We start from the raw sequence: 24,001 nt of genomic DNA, 5'->3' as shown, positions 1-24,001 counted from the left end.
GTTATTTAACTTCTCCGGGTAAAACTCTTGTTTCCTTATTTGTGAGTAAAATAGATTTGTTGCATAAGAACTCTGGTTTTTATCTTTTTGGGATTTTAGACCCCTTGGAAGAATGGTCAAGAGTCATGGACCGTCTACTAAAAGTAGACATCTGTGCATCTGCACACCACACAACATACACTTTTACATACAGTGTCAAGTGGTTTATGGGTTCCTTGTGGCCTGTCTGTGGGATCTGGTGGAGGATGTGTTGGTTAGATCATTTTTAAGTTTTCAAGTTCTTTGGACTCTGAAGGTTTTTTTAATACCATTAAAATTTTTACTAATGTTTATTCACTTTCTGAGAGAGAGAGAGAGAGAGCGAGCGCGCGCGTAAGTAGGGGAGGGACAGGGAGAGGGAGGGAGACATAATCTGAAGCAGGCTCCAGGCTCTGAGCTGTCAGCACAGAGCCCATTGTGGGGCTCAAACCCACGAACTGTGAGATCATGACCGGAGCCACAATCAGATGCTGAACCAACAGAGCCACCCAGGTGCCCTATACTATTTTAAAACCGAAAGTGAACAGCTACCTGTGTTGTCTGTAATGAAGGAAAACACAGGAGGTGTGAGTAGAGTAGTATTAAGTTGATGACAGTTTCTTTAGGAACTCTTAAAGTGGGTTGATGAAGCCTTGGTTGGCTAGGAGTCTCCCCAGTACTATTCCTTATACTAGCACATAACACTTTCAAAGCCCTTAGCGTGTGCCAGGCACTGTTTTAAGCATATTTAAATATATTTCATTTAATCCTTAAAATACCTTTTGATTGTTGTTTTTAAGCAGTAGTTTGGGAAAGCAATAAAATTTTTATTTTTTTATTAAGAAGATTTGCATTTTTAATTTCTTTTAAAAAGTAAAAATATTTTGGGGCACCTGGGTGGCTCAGTTGGTTAAGTGTCCAACTTCAGCTCAGGTCATGATCTCACAGTTCATGAGTGCCAGCCCCGCATCGGGCTCTGTGCTGACAGCTCAGAGCCTGGAGCCTGCTTCAGATTCTGTGTCTCCCTGTCTCTCTGCCCCTCCCCACTCGCACACTCTCTCTCTCTCTCTCTCTCAAAAATAAATAAAGATTTAAAAAAATTATAAAAAAGTAAAAATATTTTTCTGAATATGTAACACATACTATTTACTACATGGCTGTCTCCCTGTGCTAAATGTTTTAAATACCTGACCTTCCAGGGGTTATTATACTCTCCAATTCATGAATGAATAAACCAAAGTTAGAGAGATTAACTAACCTGCCAAGATCACACAGTTAACTATGTTACTGGAATTGTGAATCCAGGTCCTTTTTGAGTCAAAAGCCCATGGTCTTTACCACTTGTGTGTACTACCTCAGTGCAAAATTATGTATATTAACTCTGCCTAACAGAATTTATGATTATTTACCCAGGGTTGAGCTAACATTCATTCACCTTTGTGCTTGTGAGGATAAATTCATTCATTCACCAAGTATGCAGCAAGTGCGTATTATGTATTAAGCATTGCTCTAAACAATTGTGGTTCCTTTTTCCAAGTTCTGTCATTGGGCAGTTGTATGATGTGGACCTCCATTTGGGCAGATAATCCTGGTTCCCTAAACCTAATCGAAGAATAGTGACTTTTTCCATGATCTAAGCGTAAGCTTTTTTTTTTTTTTTTTTTAATTTTTTGTCTTAAAGTTTGTTTATTTTGGGGAGAGAGAGAATGTAAGCGGGAGAGGGGCAGAGAGAGAGGGAGACACAGAATCTGAAGCAGGCTCCAGGCTTTGAGCTGTCAGCACAGAGCCTGACACGGGGCTCAAACTCAGGAACCCTGAGATCATGACCTGAGCTGAAGTCGGATGCTTAACTGACTGAGCCACCTAGGCGCCCCCAGTGTAAGCTGTTGAAGCATATTAGAATAGTATTCTGTGTTTCTTTTCTCATTTTTTTGTTTGCACCTGATACTAAAATTCTCCTTGAAGAAGTAACTTGGTGTATGATCTTAAGATTCCTAATTGTCATCAGAAGTTACTTAAAACCAGGAATACTGGAATACTTAGAAACTCACCCAAAATATTAGATACCCTAGTGGTTATTTCATCCACTTGGTAGTACACTAGCCCTACAGTGTACTATCTGATTTTTCTCTTCTAATTTTTTTTGACATTTTTGTTGATATATAACGTAAATAAAAGTGCACAAGCCTTTTTTTATCCTTTTTTTTTTTTTTAATGTGAGTTTTCTAGGATTTTTGTTTGCTTTTTAGTCACTTGTTAGGAGCCTTTTATGGATCCTGGATAAAAGTTCTTTGTAGATACATGTTTTATAAGATATTGTCTTCCACTCTGGGCTGGCCTTTTCTCTCTTTATGATGTCGTTGAAGAGAAGTTTTTAAAGTTTTGTTTTTTAATGTTTATTTTTGAGAGAGAGAGAGAGAGAGAGAGAGTATGTGAGTGGAAGAGGGACAGAGAGAGAGAGGGAGACACAGAATCCAAATCAGGTTCCAGGCTCTGAGCTGTCAGCACAGAGTCCGAAGCGGGGCTCGAACCCACAAACTGTGAGATCATGACCTGAGCGGAATTCAGATGTTCAACCAACTGAGCCACCCAGGCACTCAGAAGAGAAGTTTTAAAATGTGTTTTTTTTTTTTTAATTATTATTATTATTTTTTTTATTTTGGAGAGGGGAAGAGAGAAAGAGGGAGACACAGAATCTAAAGCAGGCTCCAGGCTCTGAGCTGTCAGCCCAGAGCCCGACATGGAGCCACGAGATCATGACCTGGGCCAAAGTCAGACGCTCAGCTGACTGAGCCACTCAGGTGCTCTCCGAAGAGAAGTTTTAAATTTACATTAATTACAGTTTTTAAACTGTAGTTGTTCAGTAAAGTGCATAAATATCTGTTTGCTCAAATTTATTAACCATGTTCAGACTTTCCACGTCTTTACTAAATATTGTTGTCTGTCCTATTAGCTCCTGAGAAATGTTAAAATTTTAGATTTGATTATGGATTTGTCTTTTTCTTCTTTTAGTTTATATATTTTGAGGTTTTGCTAGAAAATAAAAATTTAGGGCTATTTTATCTTCCTGTTGAAAAGACTCTTTTTATGAAATATCCTTCTTTATTCCCTGTAATACTTCTTGCCTTAAAGTCTACTTTGTCTAGTATTGTTCTATGAGCTTTCTTTCGGTTTATGTTTGTATGGCAGCTTTCTTTCCTTCTCACGCTTTTGTGTCCTTGTATTTAAGGTGTGTCACTTGTGAACACCATACAGTAACACGCTTTTTAACCCCATCTGATAATCTTTGTTTTTAAATGGAAGCATATGGTTTATTTAGGTTTATATAATTATTAATATATTTGGGGTTAAATTTGCCATTATGTTGGTTTTTTTTCTACTTATCTCACCTGTTCTTTATTGATTTTCCCAGCTTGCTTGCCTTTTTTTGTGTGAATCAAGTATGTTTTATTATCCATACCCCTTCCTCATTAGCTGTTATTTATTTATTCCTTTATTATTATTGTAGTGGCTACTTTAGAGATTATAACATAGATTCCTGACTTACAGTTACCTTACATATGTGTATATTTTAAACCACTTCCTGGATAAGAATTTCAGAATACTTTGACTTCCTGGAGTTTTTTTCCCCCTTGGCTTTTAGATATTTAATCCTGGGGCGTTTGTTTTGGTGTGTGGGACAGGCCTGGTAATTTTTCTAACATTGTATATAAAAAATTGGGGAGGCACTGGATGGTAGTATCTTTCTTCAAAGGACATGTAGTTCTGGCAGGCAGGTACAGCACGGGCAGATTACCATGGTCTAGTTGGAGCTGACTTTAGGCTTTGTTAAGGTTCCTCTGTTTGAGTTTGTCTTTATTCCAGGGCATCTCTTTGCTCATTGGGAATAGCTGGCTGGGGTCTAGAAGCCTGAGGTGTTTACCAGTTTGCTCTTCATGTTACTGTGCCCTCAATTCCATCTTCTGTCTCCTCACCCCTGCAGGGCTACCCGTGGTGTCTGTTGCACTCTGTAGCCTCCCAGGGCTGCTTTGTCCCTAGCGTATTGGTGTCTTGCCCACGCTTAGGTAGTAGGTCAGGAAACGTCTTGATGAAAATTACTCGTGGAATTTCTGGTTCTTCTTTGCATTTCTTTCCTTTGCAGACTTTGGCTTCATAAGTCCTAGCTGCTTGATAGCCAGCCTACCTGTGACTTTCTTCTTAGCCTCCCATTTCCAGTCCTCCAAATAAAACAAATGATTGAAGGCGAATGTCGGCCTCCTGTCAGTGTACTTGCCTTTTGTCCCAAATCTTGGCCCCACAAATCCAGATTGCCTTTGTTCTTCTTTGATGCTTTTAAACAGTTGGTGTTTCTTTGTTTAACTTGTTATAAAATGCACATGACGTACAATTTATTATCTTCATCAACTTAAGTGTACAGTTGGGTGATACTAAGTATGTTCATACTGATGTGCACCCATCACCTCCATCACCTCCAGAACTTTTCATCTTGCAAAACTAAAATTCTGTACCTGTTAAACAGTAACTCCCCTTTCCACTCTCCTTTGAACCTTTGCACCATCATTGTACTTTCTATTTATATGAACTTGACCACTCTAGGTACCTCATATAAATGGAATCAGAGTGTCTGTCTTTTTGTGACTCAGGGTTCATCTCTGTTGTAGCGTGTCTCAGAATTCCCTTCCCTTTTTTTTTTTTTACTTTTTTTTGTTTACACATACTCACTTTTGAGAGACAGAGTGTGAGTGGGGGTGGGGCAGAGAGAGAGAGGGAGACCCAGAATCCGAAGCAGGCTCCAGGCTCCGAGCTGCCAGCACAGAGCCCGATGCGGGGCTCAAACCAGAGATCATGACCTGAGAAGTCGGATGCTTAACCGACTGAGCCAGCCAGGCTCCCTGCGAATTCCCTTCCTTCTTAAGGCTGAATAATATTCTGTTGCATGTGTGTACCCCATTTTGCTTATCCATTCATTTGTCAGTGAACACTTGGGTTGTTTTCATCTTTTGGCTATTTTGAATACTGCTTCTGTGAACATGGGTGTACAAATATTGTACTAAGCCCCTATTCTCAGTTATTTTAAGAATATACCTAGATGGTGGAATTGCTAGATCATGTGGCATCCATTTGTAATTTTTGAGTAACCTCCATATTGTTTACCATAGCAATGGCACCATTTTACATTCCCACCAGCAATGCTCAAGTGTTCCAATTTCTTCACATATTTGTCAGCACTTGTTATTTTCTGTTTTTTGTTTTGTGTTCTAATAGTAGCTGTTTTGATGGGTGTGAGGGGGTGTAGCTTTTTATTTTCATACAGCTTTTATAGTTGTTCTTGCCAGAGGAATTGGTCTTGTAAAAGCTTTTCTTTCAATATTAGAAGTGGAAGTGAAATAGCATTTTAAGGTAGATGTTATTATGAAGATGTTAAAGTCACACCTAGTAAATGGCTGTGATAGGAATGAAATAACCCATCTGGTTCTTAAATCCGAGCTCTTTTTTTCTTTTTAAGTTTTTTTATCTTGAGACAGAGAGGGAGAGAGAACGTGTCGAGGGAGGGGCAGAGAGAGAGAGAGAGAGAGAGAGAGCGCGAGAGCACGAATCCCAAGCAGGCTTTTCGCTGACAGCCCATTGCAGGGCTTGGTCCCACGAACCGCAAGATCCTGACCTGAGCTGAAATCAAGAGTCGGCCACTTAACTGACTGAGCCTCAGGCACCCCTTAAATCTGAGTTCTTAACCACTGAATTATGTTGCTTCTCTGATACAGGTCTTCTTTCCTAAAGTCTTATAATCTCATTGTTCCAAGACCTTGAGGGTGATTACTCGTATGGTTCTAATAGGGACTGTTTCTAGTGTTGATGCTTTTTTCTCCCACACTGTTGAGATTGTCAAAATTTAGAATAGGGAACATTGTGTTTATTTTATGATTTGGTACAATTAACACAGCTTTAGAGAAACATGACTAGGGGTTTGATTTGTTGGATTGACTAGGATACAATTCTTAAAATAAATGGAAGTTATATATATAATATATATATCATATGTATTATTTTTTTGAGAGAGAGAGAGCAAGTGTGTACACAAGTGGAGGAGGGGCAGAGAGAGAGAGAGAGATTGAGAATCTCAGGCAGGCTTCATGCCCAGCACAGAGCCTTGATGTGGGGCTCGATCCCATGAACTGCAACATCATGGTCTGAGTCGAAGTCAAGACTCAGGACACTTAACTGAGCCCCAAATGTTATTTTTAAATAAAATTCCTTAAAACTATATATATATTTTAAAACTGTGACAGCCATGAGAGATTTTGAACTAGTTTTACAGTGGTGGAAACTATGACTTTGATTTAGTCATGGAGTTAAATTTTCAAGCCAACCGTATTCTGTGCTTTTTTCCATGTACTTTACCCAGTAACATTGTTAAGTCCAGAAATGTTAATTTGTCTGCAATTTACTATATCATCTCTTACTAGTGCCCTTTCAGCAGTATAGTCAGACACCAGCATTGCAGAAAATATTGGGACAGTTCTGTAAAATTTGCTGTAATTAGACTTTTTTTTTTTTTTTTTACTATAACTCTGCACTAGAAACTTTTTGTTATTTTTCTGGGTTTTGTTTTGCTTTTTAATTTTCTGTTTCTGTTTTCATAGTGTTAAGTCTTCTTGTATTTATTTCATGGCTTGAAAGTGAACCCTATTTGAAAATACTTATATTTATTGCTTGTTGATAGAAGATTGCCTAGTGATTAAGCTTGGGAAAGCAGGTTCAAGCATGTTCTAACAGACAATAGCTACTTGTTACAGAGTCATTTACTTTTTTTTTTTTTAATAAGTTAAACTTTTTAGGGTTTATCTCTAGTTTATGAGCAGGACAAATATTTACTATTTGTAAAGATTTTTAAACCTGTTTATATTCCTCCTCCTCCTGTTTTTAAAAAATAAACAAAAAATGTTCAGCTGGTTAAAGATACTTGAACTACTTCTTGCAAGTAAATTAAGTAGTAAGAGTTAATGTTATTTTTTGAACTTCATTATCAGTTGTTTCTGTTTTTTTAAGTTTATTTATTTTGAGAGAGCACGCGCGAGTGGGGGAGGGGCAGAGAGAGCCTCGCAAGCAGGCTCTGCACTGTCAGTGAAGAGCCCCACGTGGGGCTCGATCTCACAGACCACGAAATCATGACCTGAGCTGAATTCAAGAGTCCGATGCTTAACCGACAGAGCCACCCGGGTGCCCCAGTACTTTTTAATTTCTGATCTAGGTTTTATAGTTGTTCTTGGCAGGGAACTTGGCCTTCCAAAAGCTATTCTTTCAGGACTAGCCATGGAAATAAGTACGATAGCTTTGTGAGGGAGGTGTTGTGTTGCAGTTGAAGTCAGATGGAAAGCAGTCTGGCTTTTTCCCAGGTCTATAAAACGAAAGACAAAGAGATGGTCCCATCATTATTTCCTCCTCCTCACCCTTGGGTTCATCTAGCTTGTGAAGAGTCTTGCTGGTTGTAGATTTGCTTGGCCAAAAATAGCAACCTCTGAGACAGAACCATAAATAAAGATTTAAAATGTAATTTATCTCTGTGGTGTTGAAGCTCATATCCCTTTAGTAAATGTAATGTTTGACTCAGACATTAAGCTTTCAAACATGTTTTTTAGAACATTTTATATTTAAAACACTGTTTTGGCTTAAAAAGGCGAATGGAAGCAGTCACCAACTTTCTATCTCTACTTAGCTTTCCTCAATAGATCAATGCCTAATTGTGAACTCATACAAACTATATTTTGGTCAAAAAGCCTGAGATTATGAAAATAATAGTTTTAGGGTTTTTTTAAACATTTTTTTTTTTTTCATTTTTGGTATGAGTTTATATCTGTCCTTACTTTGAGGTTGTATTCTCTTAGAGGTTAACTAGTGGTGGGATTTTTAAATAGATCTTTTAAATTAAATATTCACATAGAAACATACAAAATGAAAGTCCTACAGTGATTTAAACAATTAGAGCTGCATTAATATTATATTGCGTAAATCTATCCACTTATTAATTAAAAAAACTGTTTTTTTTTAAAGTAATCTGTATACCCAATGTGGGGCTCGAACCTACGGCCCTGAGATCAAGAGTTGCATGTTCCATTAACTGAGCCTGCCAGGGGCCCCCCAGCCACTAATTTTTTTAACAGAGACATTCCTGTTAGAATCTGTTAGGAAAATGCTATTGTGTACCCACAGCCTGAATTCCTTCAGATAGTACTAGTAAGCAGTAAACGAGATTCAGCATGTTTATTTAGCAAGTACTTTAATATATATTATGCACAGATCATAAGTTTGTGAACGTGTGCATGCGTTTCCATTTAACATGTACACTTATTATAAACACTTAAGTGTATGTATGCATCACTCTTAATTTTGATTGATGGTAATTAATCATACATACCAAACATTTAATATAAATGACTCTTTAGTATTACTGATTTAAACAGCCACACTCAATTTTGTGGGTTTTCTCTTCTCCATTTATTAGCTCTGTTATCGATAATCAAATTTTGGGGTTGACAGGTTTTAATATTATATGTCATTTAATTATAATCATCATATACACCTTGACAGTCTCACATTAAAAGACAAACTTTGAGGTCTTAACACTAACATCTGTATTTCTTTTGTCTCCAGTCATCTTCCATGGACTTAAATGTTTCGTACCCTCAAACACTCTAACCATGTGTTCCCATTATACCTGGCTTCCTTTACTGAAGCATTGTTTCTCTCCATACAGAGTATACCTGGAGAATTCCATCAGCTGCACCTGACTTTTTTTTTTTTTTTTTTTTTTTTTTGGCTTTTGGCTTTTGGCTTTTCTCAGAGGACTTGAGCTAGATGGCATTATAGGCTATAAGGTTATTGATTCACCCACATCACTGTGCCTAGGAATGAAAAGAAGGAAACCCAGGCCAGGGATACTGGTAACAAATAGGAAGGGAATAAGTAATACTGAAGTCTGTTTTGGTCCTTCATATATGTTAACTTTTGATCAGAGAGTAAAGCTCCATAAGAAATCATATTAGAGTTTGAGATTGTCTTTACCAACCTTTTGTGTTACCCAGAACCAGAGTGGATAAATGACTTACTCAGGGTCACCCAGCCGGTTAATAGTGATACAGCCAGAGCTCATATGAAAAATTCCTAACTCCACATCTAGTATTTTTCCATTTAAAAATCTGCTGTAACTGATAAGTCCACTTTAGACAACAGTTTAGCAATTTCCATATGATCCAACACTTCCACTTCTAGAAATCTGGTCCAAGAAGAAGGAAAGCATGTATCCACCAAAGGATTGTACCCAAACGTGCCTAGCAACATTAGTCATAGTAGACAAAAACTGGAAAGAGCCCAAAATATCCATCAGCTGGTAAAATAAACTAAATGTGGCATATCCATACAATGAAGTACTATTCAGCACTACAAAGGAATGAAATACTGGTAAATGTTATATCATTAATGAACCTTAGCAACTTTATACTTAGTGAAAAATCAGATACGAAAGATTATATATAATTCAATTACATTTAAGTGACCAGAAAAGGAAATCTGTAGAAAGAGAAGGCAGGTATGCTGAAAGTGGGATTGACTACAAACGGGCTTAAGGGACTTTTTTGGGTGATGGAAATAGTCTAGAACTAGATTGTGGCAGTGGTTAGACAACTATAGAAATTTACTGTAAATTATTGAAGGGTACTCTTAAAATAGGTAAATTTTATGGCATGCAAATTATACTGCAGTAAAGCCAAAAAAGGGGAACATTAAAAAATTTCACTCTAAAAAAACTCCACTCTAAAACTCATAATTTATTCTGAAGATTATGCTGTATGTGCCTTTTGTTTTATAATTCTTACTGGTATTGCACCTTTTGCCAAAAACAATAAAATCTGACCTGATTCTCTAGACATTTCTCTTCATTAAGAACATTTGATTTCTTAAAGAGGTTAAACTTGTTAATGTCATATATACATCATATATGGTATATACATATATGACCCCCACACACCCTACAAGTCCCTTGGGCTTGAAGTAGAGTTGGGACTTCCTGTGCTTGCCACAATTACCAGTGTTTTCTATTCTAACTGTAAAACAGCCTGACTAAAAACTCTCTCACTGCTATTTCACTACTTTTAGTCTATCTTCTCTATTTTGCTCTCACCAGTTGAGCTTTGTGTTTACTGAGAGTTTTTTGCATTCATTTTCAAACCTGTTTATGCCACTTGTACCTGTTACTACATAATTTAATATTGTGTAAACCAATAAAATGGTGTTAGAAGCAGTAGAATTTCTTGGTAAACAGATTGGATGTTTTAGAAAGACTTGACAAAGGCTAATCACTAAATATTGGTTCGAATTAAGTGTGGGTAATTTAAAAGACTGGAGTGGGGATTGTAAAAATCTAGAAGGACTGTTTTTACATTCATATTGCTTCACAAATGTCTCTAGTTCATGCTCCGTCTTAATGAAACAAAGTAGAAAAGTTTATTAGGTGAGGGTGTGTGTAAGAAAGGTAACACTGAACTCTAATCACAGGATTCATGTTCAAAGACAAAAGTCTTGATATCTCTATGAACACGTATTATGTTTTAAATTAAAAATTTTAAGATGCAGACGTGTGTGTATGCTTGTTTTTCTCTTTTACCACCTGTCTGCAATTAAGCAGCCAGTTATTGGTTTTGATCCCATAGGGTGAGAGTGATTCTGTATATGGTACTATTCAAAACTATATAAACATCAAATTTATAAATAACTTATGTGATAGAATATTTTGATAATAAAAAGGATTCTTGTTGCTTTAAAAATTTTTAGATTTATGACTGTTTTTATTGAATGTATCTTGTTTTATTTTATTAATGTTTATTTTTGAGAGAGAGAGTGGGGGGAGGCAAGGGAAGGGGACAGAGGATCCGAAGCAGCCTCTGTGCTGACTGCAGAGAGCACGACACAGGGACTCGAACCCACGAATTGTGAGATCATGACCTGAGCCACGTTCGGATGCTCAGCCAACCGAGCCACCAGGCACCCCGAATGTGTCTCATTTTATGCAGAAAAGTAAGCCAAAGTCAGGATGATAGTAGGAGAGGACTAAGCCTGCAGGGGAGTAGAGAGTTGCTTCAGTACCTACAAAACAAGGCCATCAGAAAGGGGGAAGGGTGCAGTCAGGAGACACTCAGAATTTAAGATCTTGAGATGGAAGTGTGAAGTTTAAGAATCTCCCAGAGAGATGGGACACCTGCAGGGCTCCGTCAGTTGAGAGTCCGACTTCGGCTCAGGACATTGATTTCAAGGTTCCTGGGTTCAGGCCCCGCGTCAGGCTCTGTGCTGACATCTCAGAGCCTGGAGTCTTGATTCGGATTCCATGTCTCCCTCCCTCTCTGCCCCTCCCCCGCCCACGAGTGTGTGTGTGCTCTCTCTCTCTCTCTAAGAATAAAACGTTAAAAAAATGTTTTTAAGAAACATTAAAAAAAAAAGTATCTACCAGAGAAAGAAAACACCAAATGAGAGAAGACACTGGTGCTGCCAGAGGGCCCGTGGCCCTGGATTAGGAGGCCACAGAGTCTCCCTCGCCGGCTTTGGCAGTACCATCGGGGCTTGGGGTCACGACGGTGGTTGGTGGTTGGGGTGAGGCCGGGGCCACGGAGCTTGCAGAGGCAAGGCGGGAAACAGGGAACGGACCCCCATCACCAAGCTGAGCCACCTGATCAAGGACGTGAAGGTGAAGTCCCTGGAGGAGATCTCGCGCTCTTCCCTGCCCATCAAAGAATCCAAGGTCATTGACTTTTTTCTGGGAGCATCCCTTAAGAATGAGGTTTTGAAGATAATACCTGTGCAGCAGCAGACCTGCGCTGGCCCGCAGGCCAGGTTCAAGGCGTTCGTTGCCATCCGAGATTATCATCGGACACGTTGGTCCGGGTGTTAAGTCCTCCAGGGAGGTAGCCACTGCCATCCTTGGGGTCATCATCCCGGCCAAGCTTTTCTAGTGTCCCTGTGTGGCAAGGTTCCTGGGGGGAACAAGATCAACAAGCCCCACACTGTTTTGTGCAAGATGACCGGCCACCGTGGCTCTTCATCCCTGCCTGCAGAGGCGCTGCCATTGTCTCAGCCCCTGTGCCCAAGAAGCTACTGATGATGGCTCGTATTGATGACTGCTGCCCCTCAGGGGCTGCACTGCCACCCTGGGCAGCTTTGTGAAGGCCACATTTGATCCATTTCCAAGACCTACAGCTGCCTCACCCCTGATGTCTGGAAAGACTGTGTTCACCAATTCCCTGTCAGGAATTCACTGACATCTTGGAAAGACTCACACCAGAGTCTCCATGCAGAGGACCCAGGCTCCAGCTGTGGCCACCACATAGTTTTATACAAGGGAAAAAATGTCCAAGCCTGTTAAAAAGAAAAAAAGAAGGAAAGAAAGAATTTACCGGAGAGTCATCAGTGAAAATTTTGAACCTACTAACTTGGATGCACAGTTTTGAAAACGTGAGCTTGTGCCGAGATGGTGTGGATTGTAGAAATGTGAGCGGCGAAGATACTAATCAAAGAGTGGCTTTCCTTGTAGCCCTTCGGTGTGCACCCTTGGGTGAGCTGAATGAAATAAGGTCGGAGGAGTGCGGTCACATGAAGAGAGTGCTACTCCTGGAGAACTGAGTTAAAACTGTCGGGAGGATAGGATGTGGTCAGTGCCATTTTAGTTGCGTCGCTGATAGTGGTCCAGCTTCTGTTAATGTTCACCTGGTAGCTTTGTTTGGTGTTGCTTGCAGTGTTAGTGTGCCTTTTAAAAGGTCCAGGATCACAGTTTGCAGTGGTTCTTAACTGGTTTTGGATTGCAAGTGCCTTTAAGAACCTGGTGAAAGCTATGGGCTCCGTTTCTAAAATACTTACGTACCAGCAAACACACAGTAATTTTACAATTTTTAGTTCTTCAGAGACTCACCAAAGCCCAGAGAGATCCTGGTTAAGAACAGAAAGGAATTCTCTTGTTAATCCTTTGTGAATTAAAACAGTATTCCGTTGTGTTTTGGTGTAAATGTGGATTTTCAAATAATGCACAAAATAGGACTTTTATAGCCAATAATTCTGGATTGTATGTGCTCTATAGAGTGAGACACCTGTAATCAAGTTGGCAAGAACTTGAAAATAAGAGGACTGCAAGTAATCTGTTTGAAAGGACAGTAACTAGAAGCGTTTTAATTATGTAATACTTAATGCTGCTGTATTATAAGCAGCATTAGAGCGTTTTAATATTTACCAGTAAGCAGTCAACTTCAGTTACATGGATCGGTATTTCTTTTGGCTCTTCAGAGAACATGATCTTCAAGTATGATATTTAAGAAAGCAAGAACCATGTTTGGGCATGGTATGGCTTTGGAGAGAAAGGGAGATGTGCATGTGCCTACCTTGCTGCCTCCCTTTCTCCCCTGCTTTCTGCTTACCTGATTCTCCCTGCGGCTGGTGCCTTCTTCCCCCACCCCCTTTTTGCTTAAGGTGAAATGTGCGACCAACTATATATAAGCAATTGTTTGTAAATTGTAAAGACCAACTTTTATGTAAGTTGGGAGGTGCTAGAAAATTCTGTGTTGCTTAAGATAGTGTGAAATGTTTCTCACCTAAAAAATGGACCGCTTTTATAATTTTAGGTCCTGTATTATTGTAGGTCACGGTGATTATTTTTATGTTTGCAAGAGTTGTGCTCAGTGTTTCTGTTGTTTTGTTTTAACTGCAGGACCGTGTATATGTACAACAAAATAATGTGGAGAATGTCTACAATTTGGGATTAATTATTTTTCGAGATCAAGTTGTACGTTATGGGTGTATTAGGGATCATCTACGACAAACACTATTGGACATGATCGCAAGAGAGCGGAAAGGAGAAGTTGTAGATCGGTATAATCATCTCTTTCTACTTCAGTGTTTAGTTTTTTAGTGGTTGTGTCTTGGGAACCAATGTGCTCTCGTAATCCTATTGAAATAAAAGTTTTATTGTCCAGCACATTGTGAAAATCCTCAAAAACCTTTTCACAGTTAACGAAGTTACCTAGATTTTAACTTAAAGCACATATCTATTTTTAGAAGAGTCCACCCTAAGCTTCTATTTAATTTACTTTTAAAAAAGCAAATCAGCCATTAGTCTTCCCTTTTTATTTTTCATTTATTTTTTTTCATGCTGGCATTTGGTTCTTTTTTGCTGTGTGATAACTTTTTTGTTTCTTCTCTTTGTCTTTTTCTTTAAAAGGCTCTCTAGCTTTCATTCTTAACATATTTGAAGAAAAATGTTGAACATAGTCTACAATGACTAAGAAATACTGTACTCCTTCTGTTAAGTCACATTCCCTCCCCCTTTCTTACATGATTGCAGCCCAGTTTTTGTGACACTGCAGTTAAGAGTGGCTTGAAACATACAAGATTGCGTTCTCTATTTCTCTGTATTCAGAGAAGCTATCAGAGGAAGACTTGTAAAGTTCTTTTTATTTCGGCTCGGGTACTTGATCAGAATTGCCCGGAAGCCATTTGGTACAAAAAAATTATAATGCCTGTGAGTAGCTGTGTGTTGTGCCCGAGTCAAGTAACTTCTCCTGCCTGCTTTCTCATAGTCTTTTTATGTTCTGTATTTTTACATAAACAGGAATATTTAGACATTTTAGACATGTTTTCTTGCAGATTTTAAGGTTATAACAATGTGAGAACAACCTGAGATCAGTAGCTGTACAGTCAAGATACGCTTTCCAATTACAATGACTCCACATCCTTAGGTATAATAAGTTGCTTATGGGAGACGGGTCACTTTGATTTAAAACATGTTCTCAAAGTCTTTGTAACAAGTTCTGTTAAGTTTTTTTACATGAATATTTAATGGAATTTGGTGATCAAGTGGTTTAATTTCTTTTGACAGGGGCGCGATAAGAAATGCTTGCCAGATGTTAATGATTTTAGGTCTCGAAGGACGATCCGTCTATGAAGAAGATTTTGAAGCTCCTTTTTTGGAAATGTCTGCAGAATTTTTTCAGGTAATCAGTGAAGATCTAAATAAATGCTCTTTGAAGATGTTCTCAAAGTTACTGAGTACAGTTACTGATTTGAATATTTGACCTTTTTCTACTGAGGCCCTTTTGGGAAAGAGGGTACAAAAAATACTCTTTAGCGCACTTACTCCCCACCTACTCCCCATTCTCACGTTCCAGGGAAGGAACCCATTAAAGAAAAATTGAAGAGTGTGGACTCAGACACACGATTTTTTAAATTATGTGTAGTGAAACGTACAAACTTAGACCTAACCTTAATATTTTATTATGTTTATATGTTACAAATTATTTACCATAAATACACAGGCAGTGCATCACTAATGAAGTCCCATTATTCAGTCTTTTGTGAATATAAGTTACTGGTAAAATAAGTATAGAAATACGCATGATCTCATGGCGTGCACACACACACACATATATATATCTATATATCTGTATATCTGTATCTTAAAAACTATTGATGAGGAAATTAGAGGTCGTAAGTATAACTGATAGAAACTTGCAGCAGTATATACCACCCAAAACCAACTGAATTGCTAAAAGTGAAGTTGAACTAGTACTAATTTGTAATGAAGTTACAAAATGGAAGGCAGTATTTATAAGATCGTGATAACCATGCATCCTCCTGAAAACCTCATTGCTAGTAGGAGCTTTAAGTCTGTTGTTAAAACAGACTTAGCTGAATACTAACTAAAAGTTTTTACTTCAGTAGGAGGCTTTTTAAAAAATAAATGAATACAAAGTTACAATAGTTCTTAATAGTTCAGTAGGTCATTCATAGGAGCTATTAGATGTATACAAAGATGGAAATGGTGAATTTTGGCGTCCTTTACACATAAAGAATAGACTTCCTGCCTTTTTTGTTTGTTTGTTTGTTTGTTTGTTTGTTTGTTAAGTTAGTGTGTAGCCCATCAAGAAGACCTTTGTGGCCTGCACTGGTGAGCCTGGACCGTGCTTTATGAACTATTAATTTCATACTGTAGGAAACAGTTTCTATTTTCTAAGAATGCAGCAACTCATTCTAGATATTTTTGACCTGTGCATTCGTTTTAATTCCCTTCGTTACATTGTCGACATACCAAGAGAAGATTAATCATCAAGATTCCCAGATGTGCTGCAGTAATGTGTACGCATGTATATATATACGTAGTACATACTGTTGTTAACAGTGAGTGGAAAGATGGTCTTACCTGGAGTTTCATTTGGTGTGTTAATGTCTATTCTTAGAAACTTGATTGTTTTCAAGGACTAAAACTACTTTTTGTCAAAAAGTGGAACGTGTTACTGAATTTTATACATGGTTTATATCAGCATGTCTTCTGATTTGTGATTCTTAGATGTGTTTGTTAATCCTCCTATCAAATAGGTTAAAATCACCTGGGTTAACATTTATAATTTAGTGGAACTTCGGTAAGGCTGGTGTTAGCAGACAAGATTAAGAGTTACATAAAAGCTCTGTTTCTCAATCATAAGTTTATAGACACACGCGCGCGCACACACACGTACATAATACACACACCCACTCCTTTGAGACTGGGAGTGGGTGGCAGTTGGACTTTAGTAACTAGCAGTGTGTGAGCAAAACTGTATGATAAACATGAAAAATCCTTATAGGCATAATTTATACACATTAAAACAAATCAGAGAAGAATTTCCTACTCTGACTTGGGGTCAGATGCTCCATTCTGTACTTTTGACCCTTACTAGCATTTGCTCACTTTTTCTGTTATTGGAGGTGTATTGGCAAAGTTTGAAAACACTGATTAAGGATAATGTATTGATTTTTCTTCTGTAATCAGTGCTTTAAAGGATGTAATTCAGCCATGGGGGTACGTGTGATAAGAAATTACATAAAATGTCAATAGTGCTAATGATATTTAGATTGTAGAAACCCACTTAAAAGCAGAAACGCATTTTGCTTCTACATTTAAAAACAAAAAAGTCATGTTTCTTATTTGCAGATGGAAAGCCAGAAATTTTTAGCAGAAAACAGTGCTTCAGTATATATAAAGAAAGTAGAAGCTAGAATTAATGAAGAAATAGAACGGGTGATGCACTGCCTTGACAAATCAACCGAAGAGCCAATAGTAAAGGTGGTTGAGAGGGAACTCATTTCCAAGCACATGAAAACTATAGTAGAAATGGAGAATTCTGGGCTAGTACATATGCTGAAAAATGGAAAGACAGAAGGTAAGCATCAGCAATTGAAAAATAATTAAATGTTTATAGTTCTACCAGGACCTTAGTAATTTTTTTTTTTGTTTTACTATAATGAAAGTAGATTATGAATGTCAGTTTTCAAGTTGTGTGTGTCATTAATGTATCAACTGCTGTTACTTTGATAGGATTTAACAGGAAAGCTCTACACTTACTAATGTGGATTTTCGGTGTCTCTTTTAATTAAATGGCTTTTTTTCTCTCTCTTTCATCTTAGTCTCCCTCGTTTTTTGTGTTTTTCTTAACCCAGAAGTCTGTGTTATTGGTGAGACCAATGAGGTCCTCTTTACTGTCCTTTTTATATACAAGGGAGTTGGACTGTCTTCATTGCCATGTACTCTCTTGTTTTTGTGATTCTTTTAAAATCTGACATTCCAATCATAAAATTTGTATAGGCTTTCCTTTGGGAGTTAGTTGTGATAAGGGTGTTGAAAATGCAAAAATTATGTGTGTTTCATGTGACATTTTAGATAAATGAGTAGACCGGTTTTGAGAACTCCAGAGTTACAGACTTCAGAGAAAGGAAAATTGCATAAAAGTGAAAGCACAGTTTTGAGATAACTGTAGCATTTATTCTTGTTGGCTATTTCCCCCCCTTTTTTTTCAAATTTTTTAAATGTTTATTCATTTTTGAGAGACAGAGACAGAGCAGGAGTGGGGTGGGGGGGCGGGCAGAGAGAGGGAAGTAAAGAATCTGAAGTAGGCTCTGAGCTGTCCGCACAGAGCCCATCGTGGGGCTCGAACTCATGGACCACAAGATCATGACCTGAGCTGAAGTCAGACGTTCAACCAACTGAGCCACCCAGGTGCCTCTACCCTTTTTTTCCTGAAAACAATATTTTGTGATAAGTACCTTAGGAGAAATCATAAATAAAAGAATAACAGTCATGTTGTCCTTATTTTTAATTTCTGAAGTTTTACTTAAAACTATGACTTTAGGAATCACTAATATGCTGTTAAAAAATAGGGGTGCCTGGGTGGCTCAGTCGGTTAAACGTCCGACTTCAGCTCAGGTCTTGATCTTGTGGTCCGTGAGTTCGAGCCCCGCGTTGGGCTCTGTACCGTACTGACAGCTCAGAGCCTGGAGCCTGCTTCAGAATCTGTGTCTCCCTCTCTGCCCCTCCCCCACTTGCACTCGCTTGCCCTCTCTCTCAAAAATAAACATTAAAAAAAATAAACATGGTACTCTTGGTATTTTCCTGTTTCTTAGATGATCTCTTAGCAGTATTTTAGCCAGCTTACTTATTACAAAAGAAACACATGCTCCCTCAAGGTTGTAAGCTTGCAGGGAATGAAAACAATATTTAAGTGAATCACTTAAAACAGAGGTAGATATAAGAGGAGAGAAAAGTAAGGTGGTAGGAAAGGAAGTTGTTTTCTGTGCTGCCTTCAAGTGTAATTCTTGCTTTCTGTTTTGAGATGCTTATATTTCTATATATTTCTTTCTGAAAGTTGTATGTAAATTTGTTGTTTTTATTAAACCAGAGAAAAGATGCTTCTGGTAAACCTTTTCTTTTGTAAAAGACAAAAAAAAAAAAATCATGTTTAAATTATGTTTGTCATGTTTTCTAAACTAAGCTATCCCTGGATGTCTAAAGTCTAAGGCAAGGGCTGGCAAACTTTTTTGTAAAAGGCCCATACAGTAAACTACTCCTCTCTGTTGTAATAGTGAGTAAGTAGGCATAGACAGTAACACAAATGGATTAACTTGACTGTGTTCCTATGAAACACTGATTTTTTTTTTTTTCCAACCACTTAAAAATGTAGAAACCATTTTTAGTCATGAGATGCACAAAAATGGACAGTGGGCTGTATTTGGTTCAGGGGCTATAGTTCGACAAACCCTGATCTAAATGCTCATCTAGAGTTAGTGTTTTCTTGTCTACCCTGGGGGAAGGTGGGAGAGGGTGAACTAAATTGGCTGGAGAGTAGAGCTTAGGAAGTGTTTGATGGAGAGGTTGTTGGGCATACCTAAATTACAGTATCTCTGAAATCTGCATGGAGACGTGTTAAAGGCATTAAGTATGCCTGACAACATGGCAAGTGCTTAATAAGTACATAAATGAAGAAATATCAGAATACTAACCATAGTTCTCTAGTATTTAATGTTTTTAGCAAGTAAACAGCTATCTGTGATTGTAAATTAAATTTTAAAACGCTGGCTTCAATTTTTTCAGCTTCCCACTAGGAACCTAATTGCAAAATGTCTTCATTGTGTTAGGCCCTGCTCTGGAGCAGTAAGTCAAGAATATGTCAGAGGCACAACTTAACCGTTATGAAGCCAAGCATCTCATAAATCAGAAAGTGAAACAGCTTTCTGACCATGAATGGAGGCTGAATTGGATTGGCTATTAGATGCAGATAGCTCTATGAAATTTAAGTTCAAATAGCACTTCATTTTACTAAGTTTGTACAAAAACGTTTGATTTTTGAATGCCCAAGTATTTTTAATTTTCTCTTTCACGTTACCCACTACACCATACATTTATATATGGTGAATTCAATACAATGAAATTGTATTAATTTCCATACAGTTAAATATGCAACATATAATTGAGCAAAACTGTAACAACAGAGGAACAAAATAGACAAGTCGGGAACCATTTTGTTAGAGATGGGTTTGATATGCCAAATTTACTATAGTAAATCTCCATAAATTACTGTGCGTTTTTATTTTTTAATTAAAAAAATTTTTTTTTACATTTATTTATTTTTGAGAGATAGAGCACTAGTTGGGGGAGGGGCAGAGAGAGAGAGAGAGACAGAATCCAAAGCAGGCTCCAGGCTCTGAGTTGTCAGCACAGAGCCCAACGTGGGGCTTGAACTCACAAACCGTGAGATCATAACCTGAGCCGAAGTCGGACGCTTAACCGACTGAGCCACGCAGGCGCCCCAACTGTTGCATTTTTAATACCTGTTTTTAACATGGGAAATTTGGATGTAATTTATGCCAAATGTGAGAAACTGTAAGATTTGCTGTGTGGAGATGACTTTGGACGTGTATTATTGCTGAAAACTTAGTGTTTAATAAAACTTGATTTTGAAAGTCTCTGAAACAAATTTTAGAAGCCCTTTTTTTCTAAAATTTGCTTCTAAGTATTTCTCAAATACGAAAAACTTCAGTATTAGGATCTAAATTATAGCCTGTCTGTCAAGCTTGGCCCACCAGCAGTTTGATTAGAGACCCCCCCCCATCAAAAGAAAAATAACGTTTTATTGCTTATGAAAACTACATAAATTTTTAGATATCAGTGTCCATAAATAAAGTTTTATGGGAACACAGTCATGCCCATTTATTTGTGTGTTATATGTGGCTTCTTTCTTGTTACAGTGGCAGAACTGAAGTAGTTGCAAGAGAGACCATATGGCCCACGAGTCTATAAAATATTTACTGTCTGGCACTTTCCAGAAAAAAATTTCCCAGCCCCCGATCTAGAAGCTGCTATTCTAACTTCCATTTCAAAAGTTCTTGATGATAAAACTTTTTTTATATTATTGTACAGTCCTTACACTTAGAGTCTCCCAGTAAGTTTCAGAGAAACCCCAGACATACGGGAAACAAAGCATTTTACCTCCACATTTTTTTTTAATGTTTATTTATTTTTGAGAGAGCATGAGCAGGGGAGGGGCAGAGAGAGAGGGAGACACAGAATCCAAAGCAGGCTCCAGGCTCTGAGCTGTCAGCACTGAGCCTGATGTGGGGCTTGAACTCACTAGCCGTGAGATCATGACCTGAGCCAAAGATGGGCACTTAACCAAGACTGAGCCACCCAGGCGCCCCTACCTCCACATTTTGATCTTGTGAAAAATGATATACAAAATGGACAGAGTCCAGAACTTTCATTCTAAATAAAAACAATATAGTGACATACCAAGTTTTAAAATACAAGTATTGGCCTAGGACATCCCCTGGAAAATGTTAGGGATTGTTTTGAGGAAAATACTAAGGAATAGGAACATATAAAACTATAAATATCATAAATATCATATACACTTTACCATGGTGTGTAATGAAATAAATCCTAGTATAGTTTATTTTATTTTATTTTGTTTTGTTTTGTTTTATTTTATTTTAATTATCATGTTACTGTTTGAACTTTGATATAGACATACCTAAAAATATCTGTAAGACTTTTCATTGGTTCTTATTATGTTGACTACTAATTAATCCATAAAGTTATCCTTAAAGTTATCCTTTTGATAGACATTTCATAGTATATGATTGGGTTCTAGATTAGAATTGTATAGGAACTCAAAATTACAGTTTTCTTTTTTTTGTGGCTTTCTTATTACACTGTATAGGCATATTCCATGTAAACTGAAATTTGCTGAGACATCTTATTAATGCTCTCAAAGCATCTTATCTGAAAGCTGTATTTCATAAATTGCAATAATAACCATTAGCCAGCCTAATTTTTTTTTTCCTTTTGTCTATTTTGCTGGATGTTTTCTCGTAATTTTTCGCATGGTCAGCGAGTAGTAGTGATAAGCTTCTTTAAGTTTCACAAATCAGAATGAACAGAGATTCACATTTTTTCCCTTAATCTTTAATGTAGCCGATTTTTATGTTCTTTCTGATTGCAGACCTCGCTTGCATGTACAAGTTATTTAGTCGCGTGCCAAATGGCTTGAAAACAATGTGTGAGTGTATGAGTTCCTATTTGAGGGAGCAGGGTAAAGCCCTTGTTTCTGAGGAAGGAGAAGGAAAGAATCCTGTTGACTATATCCAGGTGAGTGAATACAGCAGAATCTCTGTATGTTTGTAGTAACTTGACACCTGCTAATAGAAAGGTCACTTTTACTGGGGCGCCTGGGTGGCTCAGTCGGTTGAGCGTCTGACTTCGGCTCAGGTCATGATCTCACAGTCCATGAGTTCAAGCCCCGTGTCGGGCTCTGTGCTGACAGCTCAGAGCCTGGAGCCTGCTTCGGATTCTGTGTCTCCCTCTCTCTCTGCCCGTCCCCTGCTCATGCTCTCTCTTTCTGTCAAAAAAATAAATAAACATTAAAAAAAAATTAAAAAAGAAAGGTCACTTTTACTAAGCTGTATGTATTACGTGTTTTTTTACCTTCATTGTCCCAGTGGAAAAATGTGTCTACTTCTCCTAAATAGTTTAGAATTTTGCAAAGTGTGTATATTTATATCTGGGAACCGAACTCAGCGGCTGCTTTTCATTTATTAATTAACCTGCTTGTTGAAGGTCTTATTTACATGGTCTCAAGAATGAAAGTTACTACTTTTTCCTATGCTTCAGTGTTCACACTCCAGGTATTAGAAAAAATAACTTCTCAATTAAATCCTTTTTGTTCTAAAATGTTTTCTTCTAAGCAATACTGTGAATAAATTATGCCTCAGGTTTTTCATGTTTCAGTATAAATAACCAGCTTTTTTTGGTGCGTTTTTAAAGCTGATTTTCTTGGGCTGTATCCATTCAGTCAGGACAGGGAAGGATGAGGAGAAGCGGTGCAGAAGCTCTTAGACGTCTTTGGTAGAGTGATACGTGAATAGCAAACAGGCTGCTCCCTCATGGCTGACATTTTGAATACAGGCTTAGATCTAGGCTTGAAAATAATAATATGGAACCTGTAAGTTTAACACTGAGCGCACACATTTGTAGCCCGCAAACTTAAGGCACACATACCTGATCGTATGTGTCTTGTTTATAGAAAAAAATTATTATGATGTATCCTGATTTCTTTGTTTTTATTTGGAAGGGCTTATTGGATCTGAAGAGTAGGTTTGATCGCTTCCTCCAGGAATCGTTCAATAATGACCGGCTCTTTAAACAAACTATTGCGGGTGACTTTGAGTATTTTCTCAACCTCAACTCCAGGTCCCCTGAATACCTCTCATTATTTATTGATGATAAGCTGAAAAAGGGAGTCAAAGGGGTAAGTATTAATGCATTTGAAAACACATGAAATTTTATTTCTAGATTTAAAATTGTATACAAAATTAGGAACTACAAAATAGAAAATTAGGGAATTTTGTAGACATAAAATTAAGCCTAGCCCTTTGCTGTGCTTAAATGTGTGCTGTGATCTTTGAAAAGGATTGCTTAAGGTATTTGAAATGGTCCAAAGTCCTTTGACATTTCACTTAATGTATAATTTATACCAAAACCAAACAACTACACAGTCACAGTTGTTAAACAGTCTTTATAGACTATGAGGGTTAGATACACTGTAGAGATGAGAGGCGACTAGAAGACCGCACTGTTCATAGCTTGGGATGTTGCTGTTGTCACCTTGGCCTGGGTGTTGTGTATCCAACAACTCTTGGATGCCTAGAATTTGAAGGAGTAGATTAGAATAGCTATCAGAAAGTAGTTTGAGAGCCTTTATTATATATCAGTCTTATTATATTATATATAATTATATATGCTTATGATATCAAGCATATTGTTGTCACACATACTTTTTAGTGTCACACACTAAAAAGCGTCACACACTTTTTAACTTCTTCTTAGAATTTGTGAGGCAAAAGGGAAAAGCAATAAATGCAGGTTTTCCAAGCAGCTATAACGGAAGAACAGACAAGAGGAAGATCACCATAGGAAAGACCATTTCGTCTTCCATATTTTTTAAATATATGCTTAATAGGCTATAATAGCATCTTACCCTTACTTAAAATAGGCTATAATAGCATCTTACCCTTACTTAAAAGATGAGGCTATAATAGCATCTTACCCTTACTTAAAAGATGAGGGCAGGGGCCTTTTTAGTTTTTGAGC

General features: G+C 37.7%; 1 protein-coding gene across 4 annotated transcripts in view; it reads left to right on the top strand.

Annotated features, from left to right (window-relative positions):
- CUL3 (cullin 3) overlaps window positions 1-24,001 on the top strand; it is a 94,363-nt gene that overhangs the window by 48,675 nt on the left and 21,687 nt on the right. For all 4 annotated transcript variants that reach the window (XM_042995481.1, XM_042995479.1, XM_042995480.1 and 1 more), the window contains 5 exons: window positions 13,757-13,917; window positions 14,924-15,038; window positions 17,015-17,243; window positions 21,855-22,000; window positions 22,983-23,159. In XM_042995481.1, coding sequence (XP_042851415.1) covers window positions 13,757-13,917; window positions 14,924-15,038; window positions 17,015-17,243; window positions 21,855-22,000; window positions 22,983-23,159 — 828 coding nt within the window. The remainder of the gene's footprint in view (window positions 1-13,756; window positions 13,918-14,923; window positions 15,039-17,014; window positions 17,244-21,854; window positions 22,001-22,982; window positions 23,160-24,001) is intronic.

The sequence above is a fragment of the Panthera tigris genome, chromosome C1, assembly GCF_018350195.1.
Source record: "Panthera tigris isolate Pti1 chromosome C1, P.tigris_Pti1_mat1.1, whole genome shotgun sequence".
NCBI lineage: Eukaryota > Metazoa > Chordata > Mammalia > Carnivora > Felidae > Panthera > Panthera tigris.
This window is presented reverse-complemented; position numbering and strand designations above follow the sequence as displayed.